Source organism: Zingiber officinale, chromosome 10A (genome assembly GCF_018446385.1).
Source record: "Zingiber officinale cultivar Zhangliang chromosome 10A, Zo_v1.1, whole genome shotgun sequence".
Lineage (NCBI taxonomy): Eukaryota > Viridiplantae > Streptophyta > Magnoliopsida > Zingiberales > Zingiberaceae > Zingiber > Zingiber officinale.
Genome location: NC_056004.1, coordinates 5,599,636 through 5,613,957, shown reverse-complemented (window position 1 = coordinate 5,613,957; position 14,322 = coordinate 5,599,636). Strand labels below are relative to the sequence as shown.

Below are 14,322 nucleotides of genomic sequence, written 5' to 3'. Positions count from 1 at the left end.
GGCTGACCCTCTTTTAGCCTTCACAGATTCTCCTTCCGAGAAAGTGGAGGTGCTGTTAAAGAGGTGTAAGAGACGCCGACTTGCTCCCTCCACACAAGTTCCCGAGGGGCAAGCATCCCCCCTCAAGGTGCCTTCACCGCACTTGACGCCAATCCGAGAAGAAACCCCGACGGTGTCTTCTGAGCGGACTTTGTCCGCTCTTCCATCTAACAGTCTAGTCCCAAAGGGAGTTACATCACACCCGGGCAGACCTCCAATTGCTTCTTCCCCAGCAGCTCTATCCATTATCCCTTTTACTGAGGTTCAGCCTGTCACAGCTTCACCGGCTACAGGTTCCCCTAGCAAGCCAAAGAGGCTCTATCAGTTTTCAGCAGTTTATGATCTCCCGTTTGTCTAGACGATAGCCTCTCCATCGACTCTATGACTGCTCCATGTTCATGTATCATTGAAGGGCTAGCTGGTCCAGGCTTGGGAGCTGGCGATGAGCCGATCGGATAAACATATACCACTGGAGATGGCGGATGACTGTTCACATGACCTAACCTTGGTAAGTTTCAGTTTCCCAATTCTCTTTCACTATGAACCCTACTAATGATATTTGTTTCATAGCAATGGGCGATCAGGATGAACATGGCACAGAAGTTAGCCCATCTGGCTCAAGAAAATGAGGCTTTGAGGTAGTACCTGTCCGAGACGGGCTACATTTATACTCCCGCCTGCTCTTCTCAGGAGAATCAAGCACAACTTGACCAGCTGAATGAGTTGGAGGGCCAACTCCAGGAGGCTCAATCGTTAGTAAATGTTGGGACAGAGTGGGTGCAGAAGGCGGAGGCTATCCTGAAAACTTCGAAGGATAGACCCCGTTCAAAAACAACCATCCAAGCAAAAATAGTAGTCGAGTTGGATAAGAAAATTGTAGAAATTCATCGTATCTCCATTCAACTAGATGAATCAAAGGCTACCTATGCCGTGGAGATGGCTATTAAATAATCCGAGCTGGCTGCTAAAACCTAGTTTATATCCGAGCAGCAACAAAACTTGGACGAGGCAGAGCTGGAATCCCCGCAGGCAAAGGTAGAGGCTATAAACTCTGAATTAGATGCCTCCAAATCTTAGCTGATGACATGTCGGGCGGAATTAGCTGTCTATCAGGCGGGGGAGGACGAGCGATTCAAGACAAGAAAAACTGCCCTCCTGAAGACCCGGGACGTAGTAGTCACTAGACTACAAACCAAGTAAAAAATAATTGTTACTTTGAGTTTTTATTTTCTTTTTATTCCACTACAAACTATACTCTAATTCAGTAAAAGTTTTACTAGTACGAAAAAGAAAAGATTTTAATCGAATGAAATTCACCCACCCTCTCATCTTTCACGATCCAACAGGATCAACCCAATATGACCTCTTGAATTCCAAAGGGTTATAATTTGTGACTCGAGAGTTGAAATCAAACTCTGTCAGCATTTACGCCTGTAGAATTTAAAAATCTACATTTGTTATATGGGAACTCGTAACCTCTAAGTTTTAGGCCTAAAAATTACTATTTAGATCCTTTTTAAAACTTTTGAATATCTTTTTATTATATATATAATATGCCCTATTTTAGTTATTTCTTTCTGTTAGAATTTTTGTCATAAATTTTCCTTTTCTATAAAGATTTTATTTCTTTCTTTACACGATAGGAATTGAATTGAGGTCTATATATTAAGATTTATTTCTTTTATTTGAGTCTTAGGGTCTTGAGTCTATATAAATATATATTTGTTTGAGGGATAATCCTCTATTCTGAATAAAAAAAGTTTTCTTTTAGAGGTTTTTTTTTATCTTCTCCTTAATTCTATTTTCTCATTAGCCTACAAGATAAACACTATTCTATCTAACATCACTAATATATACTTTAACTTTATATATATATTTGAGATTATTTCAAAATAGAAAATATAATGTTAAACCTATCGTATTATTTTTGTTAACTGAATTTGAATCATGCATGTGATTGTTTTTGTTAAACCTATTGTATTGTACTTGTAGAATGGGATAGTGAGAAGGAATAAGCCAAAGAAGTGATGAGTTTATTTATTTTTTAACAGGATGTGATGTAATGCAACTAGAACCATTAGATTATTTTTTGATAGATAAGTGTATTTGAATATTTTTTTTGTTGAATGTAACTTAAATGTTATTTTGTTGAATGTTATAAATGTTGAATGTCGTTGGATTCATAATGTATTATAAGATTTGAATCAATTTTAAAGGATTTATTATATAAAATTTTTTTGTTAAAATTAGCGATAAAAATATATTTCCTCGGCTAAATTTAGCTATGGAATTTTAAGTTGTGTTACTAATTTAGCAATGGAATTTTGAATTTCATCGCTAATTTGCTAATTTAGAGATGAAATATTAATTTCTTTCACTACATTAGGGACATAATATTAATTTTCAACATTGATTTAATGATGGAGTATTAATTTTCGTTGCTAAATTTGTGATGATTTTTTATTTCTAAAATTTAACAATGAAATTTTATTTCTATAGTTAAAATTAACGATGAAATTTTATTTCTGTCACTAGTGACGAATTTTAATTTCCCTCGCTAATTTAGCTACTAAATTTAAAATTCCATTGCTAAATGGATTTACAATAATATTTTAATTAATAATCCTTGTATTTCTTATAGTGACTCATGGGATTAGTCCACTGGTGATGCGATCGTGTTGCAAACACAACATGAAGTAAGATTACTCATAAGCCTGAGCTCACTGCGGAGCGATCGTATTATTATGGTAAAAGATGAATATGCTCGTCTCCAGCGCCCCTGTCAATCTGTTCCAGGGTCAACACGGAGAAGGTAAATCACAGACGACTATTAGCCTTTGAAATAGTGACTAGTACATAAGAGAGATATTTATCTCAACTTTATCGAGATTCGAACCCCAGATCTCATTGTGACATTTCACACGCTAGTCACTAGACCCATGACGTGGAGCGATAGTTTTATAAGTTATGATTAAGTGGAGAACACGTCCCATCAACGAGAGATGCTTGTAAAAGTCGACTACTACTGGTGTCCAACAATAAAGTACTTCGCAAATTTATTTTAATGATCGATAAAAAAATTTAATAGGTTCCACCAATCGCCTCTAAATTTATCCGTAAAAAAAAGTCAAAATACCTGAATTAAAAAAAAACCAATAAGAAATAACTCTCCAAAAGACCACGAAGTTTAATCATTTGTCACCCTTTAGTTTTATTTTAATATTATAGCATTCTCTTGCTACATTAATTTTATTTTATGAAACATTATCCTTCTTCTCTAGCATAGTTTATTGCCAATAATTAATTTTTAAAGAAAAACAGAGAGAGATTGAGGATCACAAAAGGGTCTGTAATATTAATTAAAATGGATGACATACCAAACTCAAAAATTTGAATTGTAATCATGGAGATTTTGTGTTGCTAAGGCAAATTAACTGGCATGTGCCTTCAATTCAAACCTATATATTAATAGTTGCTTGATTTAAGTTGTAAATGAATCCATTTAACAATATTTATATTGGTCACTTCCATATTCAAATGAGCTGTGAGATATCTTATGGTCATAGAAAATATTAAAAATAAAGGAAGATGATGAAGGTTTGGATAGCTACGTATTACAATATAGTGTAGAAATGTATATGACAGTCCTCAGGGCGTAGTACAGCTGAGGATGTATAATTTTATGATCAAAAGGTCTAGGATTCGATCTTCGGAGTGTCATTGTCTAGGGTTAACATCCCGGCTATGTGTTTTCAGCTATGTATCTGTATTTACCTCCCTCCATATCCGTGAGATCGGTTTTAGGGGGACTGTTGATGTGACAGTTCCATTTTTTTTTTTTTTTTTTTTTAGAAATGTATATGACGTGAAATACACTCATAAATAAAATAACATTTTTAGGTCAAATAAATCCCTTCTTATTTACAAACTCCGTCCAACTTAACCTCTAATAATAGCAAACCTTTTCGGAAAACATCACAATTCAGATGAGCCTCTCGCCACGTCTTTTTTTTTTCTTCTCATTTTTCATGTTTTTTTTTTCCTTCAATTATTAATTTATTATTATATCAGAGATCTCGTTTCAATCATATCTGTTATCCCTTCAAATATTACTTCATCAGCCTGCTCCTTCGGCAATCTCTCTCTGTTTTTTTTTGGTTTCTGTAGAGCGAATTGAATTCAATTCCATCGCCGTCGCACAAAATCTCGGAGTATTTGATTTGATCGCTATCGCATCGCCATGAGCTGGTGGTGGGCAGGCGCCATTAGCGCCGGAAGGAAGCTGGCCGTCGGCGAGGACTCTGTCAGAGCCTCCAGATACCCAAGCGTCGCCCTCGTCGTCGGCGCCACCGGCATCGTCGGCTCCAGTCTCTACGACATTCTTCCCCTCTCCGACACCCCCGGCGGTCCCTGGAAGGTCTACGGCGTCTCTCGCCGCCCCCCGCGGCAATCCTTCCTCTCCCCCAATCTCGTCGACGCCGTCGCCCTCCCCGTCGAGCACGTCGCCTGCGATATCGCTGATACCGCCGATGCCCTCGCGAAGCTGTCGCCGCTCGCCGACGTCACCCATGTCTTCTACGCTGCGTTCTCTCGCCGATCCACTGCCGCCGAGACCCGCACCGCCAACGCCTCCATGCTACGCAACGTCCTCGCCGCCGTGCTCCCCGCAGCGGCGAATCTCCAGCACGTGTGCCTCCAGACCGGCCGCGATCATTACCTCGGTCCCTTTCGATCCACCGGCGCGGCCGAGGCGATGTCGGTGGAGCCCCACGACCCGCCCTTCCGCGAGGACATGCCGCGCCTCGAGGCTCCCAATTTCTACTACGACCTCGAGGACATCCTGTTCGACGAATTGTCCAAGAGAGAGAGAGGCTCCGTTTCGTGGTCGATCCACCGCCCCACCACCGTCTTCGGCTTCTCCCCATGCAGCAGCATGAACCTCGTCGTCACCCTTTGCGTCTACGCCGCCATCTGCCAAAAGGAAGGCGCGCCGCTCCGGTGGTTCGGCGGCCGGGCGGCGTGGGACGGATTCAGCGACGCGTCGGACGCCGACCTCGTGGCCGAGCAGCAGATCTGGGCCGCCGTCGACCCCTACTCCAAGAACGAGGCATTCAACTGCAGCAACGGCGACGCGTTCAAGTGGAAGCACCTCTGGGCGGTGCTGGCGGAGCAGTTCGGTGTGCCGGCGGTGGGCTACCAGGACGAGGGCGGGAATCGGCTCAAGCTGAAGAATTTGATGCAGGGGAAGGAGGCGGTGTGGGAGGAGATCGTGACGGAGAACGAGCTGGTGCCGACCACGTTAGAGGAGGTGGCGAACTGGGCATACGCGGATGCTGTGCTGGGAGTGGAGTTGGAGCACCTCGACAACATGAACAAGAGCAAGGAGCACGGCTTCTTGGGCTTCAGGAACTCGATAAATTCTTTCAACGCTTGGATTGATAAACTGAAGGCTTACAAGATTGTTCCATGATGCGTCGTCGTCTCCTCAATTAATTTTCTATGCCGATTTTAAATTCTCAGAATTTCTTATCTCATTGTGGTTTTCGTCTGGTGTGGAAAGCTCGCTGCAAGAATAATCCAAATTGAGAGTTCAATACAATTTCCAAATAAAAATTGTACTCCTTAGCACTCGATCTTTGAATTGTTGAAAACCGATTTGTTAGTTGGCTTTCCTCTGCCACACTGTTTATTGTCTCGATCGGAAGCATTTTTTGCAGTATTGATGAATGCAATTGCTCGGAAAGATAATGTTTTTTGAGAAAAATTTCACTTATGCATTGCAATTGCAAGGAAACATGCAGGCTGATAGATTTGTCAGATAAAAAAAATATTCACCGCAGGATCCAGCGCAGAAGTAAATATTTAAAACATCCATCGTAAATAAAAAGATGCTCAGTTCGACACCGCCCTAACACATTATTAATTATTAAACAATGACGACCTCCCCTCCTCAATGAATTCAATAGAGAACGAGTAGTTAAACGTGGAACTACAAGTAGCTGGAATCATGGCGGTGCACAACAAAACAAGAGCAGAGATGCTTCAAACCACAGCCAAGCCGAGCAGTGGAAGCCACGCCGCCACTGAAATGAGGCCGCCTGCAACTTTGGATCTCACTGACACTGCACCACTCTGCACGGGACAACAAGATATCAGTGACAAATTAAGTTGTAATGGGAGGGAGATCAAATGCTAATTTTAATCATGCGCCGTTGAGAAAGATCTTCTGGGTTTAAGGCTTACCGCTTGATCAGCGGCGAAACTGGGCCCTGGCGCATCGACGCTTCCTGCCGGAGACGCGGCAACAGGGGCCAGAGGGCTGTGTCTGTGTGAGAGCGGCGCCGGGGCAGGGGCGGGACTCTGGATCTTCTTCTTCTTGGTCGTCTTCTTCGGCTTCTTCTTGCTCTTGCTAGGCGCTGGCGACGGGACTTCCGTGGGCTTGCTTGGAGTTGCTGCTGGTGCGAGCACCGGCGGTGGTAATGTCGGGGGAGGCGCGGGCGGGGAAGTCACAGGCACGGGGGCAGGAGGGGGCGACACTGGGGAGACGGAGGGTGTCGTGGCTTTCGGAGGAGAGGCGTCGGGAGTTTTGGTTGGGGCGGCGACGGCCTTGATGGGAGAAGCGGCAGGGGTAGATGTGGGGGTGAGCAGGGGTGGGGCGACGGCGGGGGGAACAGAAGCTGGAGTGGCAGGGGATAGGGAAGGGGCGGGGGTAGTGGGGGAGGAGGCTGGGGACTGGGCGGAGGCGTGGGAAGCAGCGACGAGGACGAAGGAAAGGAAGAGAAGGGCGGAGCGGCGGAGCATCGTGACTGATTTAAGAGAAAGACGAGACCAGAGTGAGAGAGGTGGATTTCGAAGGGCGAATTTATAAAGAGGAGAGAGAGAGAGAGAGAGAGAGAGAGAGAGAGGGTGAGAAGAGGCGCGTTGAGTGACACGGATCCAAACGTTGTAACTGTCGCTGTTTTGGGTTGGACGTGAGTCAAATCGAACAGTTCATTTCTTTAAGTTTGGGGGATGTTGGCAGTTATGTTGTTCCATTTGGTTCTGCGCTTGGATAGGCGCGTAGTTGGTGAACCTCAATTCTTGGTCACGCTAACTTATTCTTAGTATTTCAATTGTATGCAAAAGTATTCATACAATTTGATTCCACAAAAAAGTATATTTTAAGTTATATCTACACAGTTTGTCTTGTGCTTTGGGATTATTATTTTTTCTTAACATTTTCTTTTTTTTAGTGTCTGAATAATATATAACTGTAGTTATTTCTTTTAGTCTCTTTTAGTGTTAAAAAAATATAGGTTAAAACTCTAAATCTATCAACTTCTATACCTCTTTTTTAAAGTTATAACCAATTTGTATTTTATTTAATGTGATATCTATTTTAGAGATTGTAGTATATCTATTACAATGTTAAATTTGTCTTATTTCTCTGTTAAATATCGATGTGGCACGATCAATTAACAAATTAAAATTCCATTTTAGTTTGTATATAAAAATAAGAAACGGAGTGATAATAATTTTAAGAATCTCTTCTGATTCTGTTTATGCTTGCGTATTTGTTTTGATCCTTAATTTGTTTTCCTGTTTCTTCAAAGAAACAAAGTGATAATAATTCTAAAAAATCATCACTTTTTTTTTGGAACATGAATGTGATTTAAAATATTATTGATGGTTCGATTCCTTACATGTATAAATATTACTTCGGGTTATCTCGTGTTTTCTTTTAGGAATATCATTTAGGTAAGGTTGAATAAGTTTCCATAATTTACCCCCTTCAAAATGTATGAGGCTACCTGGAGAAATTGCTAAAATGACGATTTCAACTTTTCGCCACCAGTGATCTAAAATACTACATAATTATTCATCTTTTCTTTATCAAAACTAGTAAAAGTGTTGACATATAAACTTATTCCAAAGATAAATTATTATTTTTTAATTATGCAAGAATCATGCCAAGAACAATTTAAATTCATCAACCATGTAAGGAATGTGTCAAAATCAATTTGACTTCATGTGACTCTTTATCAACTAAGCAATATTTAATTATCTTACTAAGTTTAATGAAACTTTTTATGACAAGAATATTAGTATAAAAAGTACAAAAACTAATTGCTTTGTGATGTATTAATTGTAGAAGGATGTAAAAACATAAATCTAAGTATATAAATAGAACCTTGTATGTTGATCATTTATTAATAACAAGCACTAAATATTATTCTTCATAGAATCTCTCTCCCATCCTCATACTTTTGTATAAACTCTCTCCTGTGATAAAAGGGGTGTCATTGTCTGGGGTTAACGTCTCCGTCATGCACCTTCCACCTGTGTACCTGCATTTACCTCCATCCATATCCGTGGGACTGATTCTAGGGGGGCCGCTGATGTAGCGGTTCCACATTTTTTGTATAAACTCTCTCCTGTATTCTTGCTTTCTCATCCTAGATCTATCAAAATTTCAACAAATCTAGTATGAGAGCCATATACAACAATGACTTCACGAGCTCCCTCCAAATGTCAAAGTTAACCAAAAACAACTACAGAATGTGGAGTATATAAATGGAGACTCTATTAAGTTCCCTTGATGCATGGGACCTTGTGGAGACCGGCTATATTATAGTCCAAACAAATTATCGAAATGAGGAAGCTCTTAAAGAAATGAAGAAAAGAGAGAAGATCTTATTCACTATCTATCAAGGGGTAGATGAAGTCATTTTTGAGTTGATTGCTCTAGCTGTGGCAATCAAGGAATCAAAAGATTTGGAGATGATGACTGTGAAGAACTTATGGGATCCCTTCAAACATATGAATAAAAATTATTAAAGAAAAGTGAAGGAAGAACTTTGAAGTAAATACTCCAATCTAAACTATCATTCAAGAAGAATGAATCATTCAGAGGAGGTCCTCAACGAGGTAGGGATTCTACATAGAGAGGAAGAGGTGGTCATACTTCTAACTTCAATAAGCACATTCAAAATTAGAATGATGGAAATGAAAATAATCAAAAAGGATATGAATAAGGAAAAGATCATGGTGGAAGCCAAGGTCAAGGTAGTGGACGACATAGAAACACTGGATGGAGGTATGATAAAACTAAATCTGAATGTCGCATTTGCAAGAATTATGATCATCACTATAATGAATGTTGGTATAACACTAACAATGGAGAATAAAAAGTGAACCTTGTTAATAAGAAGATGGACAATGAAGGACAAATATTGTTGATGGCATGTGATGGGGGCAGATTTGTCTAGACTATTACTTAGTTCCTAGACACAAGAGCATCAAACCACATTTGTGGGAGAAAGGAATTATTCACAAAGCTTGAAGAGATGTAGGAGATCTATCACAAAGGCCAATTAAAAGAAAAGGTGACATTCTATTTGAATTGTAAAATGGAAAGAAGGTATGCATCTCAGAGGTTTATTATGTTTCTAATATAAAAAATAATCTTTTGAGCATTGATCAACTATTGGAGAAAGGATATGATATACAAATAAAGGACTTGACTCTTAGTATTTATGATAAGAGTAATAATCTTATTACTCATATCACAATGGCCAAAAACATAATGTTTCCATTGAAGTTAGGCATCAATGAAGGGAATTGCTTCAAGACAAGCATTGTGGACAATTCCACTTTTTGGCATCTTCGATATGGGCATCAAAGAGCAACATGGTAATTGGATTGTCAATGATCGAAAGTTCCAACAATTTATATGAAATATGTGTTGTAGAAAAGCAGCAGAGGAAGCCATTCAAAAAGTACAAATTGAGGTGAGCATCTTCACAACTTGAACTTGTGCACTCCAATGTTTGTAGACCCATCAAACCTATCTCTCCTAATGCAAATAGATATTTCTTAACTTTTACTGATGATTATAGTGGAAAAACTTGAGTATATATGCTAAAAGAGAAGAAAGAAGTACCAAATTTAAGCAATTTAAAATTTTGGTTGAAAATAAGTGGATATCAGATAAGATATCTACGAATTGATCGAAGAGATGAATATACCTTGTTAGAGTTTGAGATTTGTTTTTTCAAGAAAAATATTATTATTCACCAACTCATAAAGCCTTAAACACCAAAAACTAATGGGTGTATTAGAAAGAAAAAATTGAATTGTTCTAAATATGGTTTAATTTATGTTGAAAGAGAAAAATATCCTAAAAGAATTTTAGGGAGATGTTATTGCTTGTTCTGTATATTTATTGAATATGTTTTCCACTAAAAGAATTGGAGACATCGCCTAGAGGAAGTTTGGAGCTTACACAAATCAAGAGTGGATCATCTTCATATTTTTGGCAGCATAGCATTTGCAAAGGTATATGAAGAGAAGTAGACAAAACTTGAAGATAAAAGTCAAAAATTTTGGGGATCGGTGGCCAGCTAGAAGAGGGTTGAATAGATGGCGCCACCCATTTGCGGTTCATCCTACACTTGTTAGTTACACAGTGAAATAATACAAAACAAATAAGCTAATTACTAAAGGAAAGACAAACCGCTAACACGCTCGTTTAACGTGGTTGAGAGATAAAACTTCTACTCCACGGTTGTCCGTAAAGTAAACGATCCCGATCCGTTGGTGGATGACTCCCTAACAAACTCCAGCTAGCTCACGTAGCTCTTTGTAGGTGAAGAAATCTCACCACTACTCTCACAAGAACACTTGAGACGCTAGGGCACTCGTAGACTACTAATAGGGGTTAACTATCTCTATTTCATCAATCTTAACCAAGCTCCCAAGCCTTGGTTATATAAGTCACGAGTTGGAAAATCCCGCCTACCAGTCAACTAGTAAAAGTGCTAGTCAACTGTCCTCTGTGAAAATTAGACCGCTATATCCTAACAACTCGATACCAGTCATTGCTCCACATTGGCCGAGCAAATAGAAGTATTTTGTTCGCTCCTAGTCGACTATCTAGTCGACTGTTCATTCGACTGATGAAAATATCAGTCGACTAGTACCCGAGTACAGACTTTTAGCACTCGAACCCTCACCCTCACGACTCACTTGACTCTTTCTCGCAGCCTTGACATCTTGCCTTCAAGCCTACTTCCTTTGGCTCTCGTCCCTTGAATGCATTCAAGTCGTCACTTGTCCCAATGTCATCATTCGCGTATGCCTTGAAGTCGCTTCCCTCGACTCTTGTCCTTGTTGCCTTATCCATGGTCCCTCGGATGCTCCATCCTTCATTGGATCCGAAACTATCAAGATGAATCATATGTGTATCCTGTAAACATGCACAATTCAAATACACATATTAAATGCAAGGGTAAACCTAACTTAAATCCTTTTCCCAAAATATCAAAACCCGTGGTCACCCAGGACCATCTTGAGGAAAGATTGCTCCAACAAAAAATGTATTATCTTCGGCTATTGTGAGAATGCTAGCGAGTGAAAACTGTATAATCCCATAACTTAAAAGCTTATGGTATCAAGAGATGTGGAATTTAATAAAGAACAAACATGGAATTGGAACAACAATAATAATGACAATATGAAACGAATCTCATTTGAAGAAGAATAAAAAGAGAAGAAAGACAAACAAAGAGAGAGCAAAAAAGTATCATCACCCCAACAAGTTGATATTGAGTCAGAAAGTGATGATCCAAATAGTCCAATTGTAAAAAGGATAAAGAGCATCTAAGATATATATGACTCCAGCCAAGTGATTGATACTGTTACGTGTTGGATTTTTTTTCTTCTCCCCTATTTCTTTTTCTTTTCTTTTTCTTCTCATTCCGTAATTTTCCCGCACGTACACATCTTTGCCACACATTCCCTCCATGCGTCGCCCGTCGCCTCTCTTGCCATCCCTATTTATTCTCTTCTTCCTTTCCTTCACAGTTGCAACAACTGCAACAAGCCTCTTCTTCTCCACCTTCTACCTCTTCTCCTCTTCTCCACCAATGCACAGTAGCCGTAGCAACACTTGATGCTTTTCTTTCCTTCAACAGCCAAGAGTAGCAGCCCTAGTTGCTATCTCTTTTCCCCCACTAGCATTTTCCTGCCTTTCATCACCTCCAACAACAACCCTAGATGATGTCTTGCTCATGTTAGAGCTCGCCAGAGCTCGCTAGAGTGAGTTGAGGCTGCCAACAACGAAGAGAAAGCAACCCTAACTATTGTCTTCTCTCGCAACCTCCTTTGGTTTTCTCTTTTCGTTCTCTCCTCACATATGATATTGGCTCAAGTGATTCACTTTTTAGTTGATTTATTATATACATGTTGATATTCACATAATTTATCGAGATTATACTGTTGATGACTTGTATATCTGTATATACATTTCTATATAAAACGTAAAGAAGAACTTAAATTTGTAATAAGCGATTGTGCTCTACTCTATTTCCTCTTAAACAATGTTAAATTCATGTGCATCTATTTTGATTACCCACTTAGCTATTTGGCTTATTGTCTATTTTTTTTACCTCTAGTTTTGCAAACATAGACATCATTTTGATATTATAGTTGGTTTAACGTATACATAGAGTCGCTCAGAGATCTTGACCTACTGATTCCTGGTTTGACTTATTTTAGTTTCGTAGTATTCATGTGTTATTTGTTGGGATCTTGACGCCCGCTAGAGGGGGTGAACAACATCTCACCCAAAACGTCGCTTCCTACAATGGTTAGTATGCATAGCAAAATATAAAAATAAATACTAACAAGAGAAAACAAACCTTACACATTGATTTACGTGGTTTAGAGATAAAACTCCTACTCCACGATTGTCCGTAAGGTGAATGATCCCGATCCGTTGGTAGATAACTCCCCAAAAAACCTCTGGTTAGCTCACGTAGCTCTTTGTGGGTGGAGAAACCTCACTACAACTCGCACAAGAATGCTTGGGATGGTAGGGAACTTGGAAGACTACTACCACCTCTATTTCATCAACTTTGCTCAAGCACCCCGAGCTCTATTAAATAGAGCTCAGAAGGAAAACATAAAGCTATTTTCCCGCCATTAGTCGACTGATGTTTTATTTGACCAATCGAATGGTCCTAAGTGGAATTCGACCGTTATAGGCCAACAGGTCGATACCAGTTGACTGATGAAAGTATCAGTTGATTGCTCCACATCGATTGAGTGAACAGAGGTATTCTATTAGCTACCAGTCGACTGATGAAAACATCAGTCGATTGCTACAATACTGCTACAGTAATAATCTAGGATTTTAACCCCCGAGTACATTCACTCAGCACTCATCTTTGTCCGACCCACCTAGACCTAGCCTTCTAGCCTCCTCCATTAGCCTTGCATCCATTGGATGCTTCCTTATCCTTCACACCTTACCTTCAAGAGCTTCCTTTAGCCTTGTCATTATTGTCAGGTCTTCCTTTGCCAAGAGGTCACGCCTCTGGGACTTTAACCTTTGCCAAGTCACACTTGGATTTACGTTGCCAAGACTACATACTTGGACTTATATTGCCAAGACTCCTCTTGGACTTTTCTCCTTTGCCAAGATCACACTTGGACTTTCCTTGTTGTACCTGTATCCTGCACACTCACAATGCATATCAAATATAACAATAAATCTAACTTAAATCATTGCCAAAACATCAAAACCTATAACACCTAGATTGCTCCAACATTATTCACTTGCCTTTTTCTTCATGCACTTTTTGTTTTTGTTGTATATTTCGTTGTATAGAAAAAAATGTTATAAAGAAATAAAGTTGAGAAAATTATTAATAAGTTTGCCCCAATAGTATCCATGTCTCTTTTACTATATTCACTAAGTGGGGTACTAGGAATTGCACCCTCGAAGAGTGACAGATACTAATTGTGCTCGGAATAATTTGTGTCTATTTGCAGAATATGATCCTATAACTTATGAAGAAGTCTCCAAGGATGCAAAGTGGAGAAAAGCAATGCAAGAAGAGATTCATACTATAAAGAAAAATAATACATGGGAGCTCACTTCACTTCCTCAAAGACACAAAGCTATTAGAGTCAAATAGGTATTCAAAATAAAGACCCATGCAAAAGGAGGAATTGAAAGACATAAAACAAGGTTGGTTGCTGAAGGATACAAGCAAAAATGCCCCTATGAGCATCTTTATACTTAAAGAATAATTTATATGGAGATATTTTGCTGGTATAGCTTTATGTGAATGATTTAATTTTTACAAGTAATAATATCTCCATGATTAGAGAATTTAAGCAATCAATGGAGAAGAAGTTTTAGATGATAGATCTAGGATCGGTGAGATTCTTCCTCGGCATTGAAGTATAAAAAAGAGAAGAGGGAATCTTTATATCACAAAAAAAATATGCTAAAAA

General features: G+C 39.4%; 2 protein-coding genes across 2 annotated transcripts; one reads left to right on the top strand and one right to left on the bottom strand.

The window, feature by feature from the left end:
* Nucleotides 1-4,101: 4,101 nt before the first annotated feature.
* On the top strand, nt 4,102-5,728 carry LOC122026229 (3-oxo-Delta(4,5)-steroid 5-beta-reductase-like). Its single transcript, XM_042584884.1, has one exon. It carries the CDS (start codon nt 4,280-4,282, stop codon nt 5,507-5,509), a length of 1,230 nt encoding a protein of 409 aa, XP_042440818.1. The 5' UTR covers nt 4,102-4,279; the 3' UTR covers nt 5,510-5,728.
* Nucleotides 5,729-5,834: 106 nt separating this feature from the next.
* On the bottom strand, nt 5,835-6,868 carry LOC122027778 (lysine-rich arabinogalactan protein 18-like). The gene is made up of 2 exons (XM_042586786.1): nt 6,283-6,868; nt 5,835-6,171 (listed from the first exon to the last, which is right to left on the bottom strand). Exons 1-2 carry the CDS (start codon nt 6,838-6,840, stop codon nt 6,082-6,084), a joined length of 648 nt encoding a protein of 215 aa, XP_042442720.1. The 5' UTR covers nt 6,841-6,868; the 3' UTR covers nt 5,835-6,081.
* Between the last annotated feature and the right edge of the window lie 7,454 nt (nt 6,869-14,322).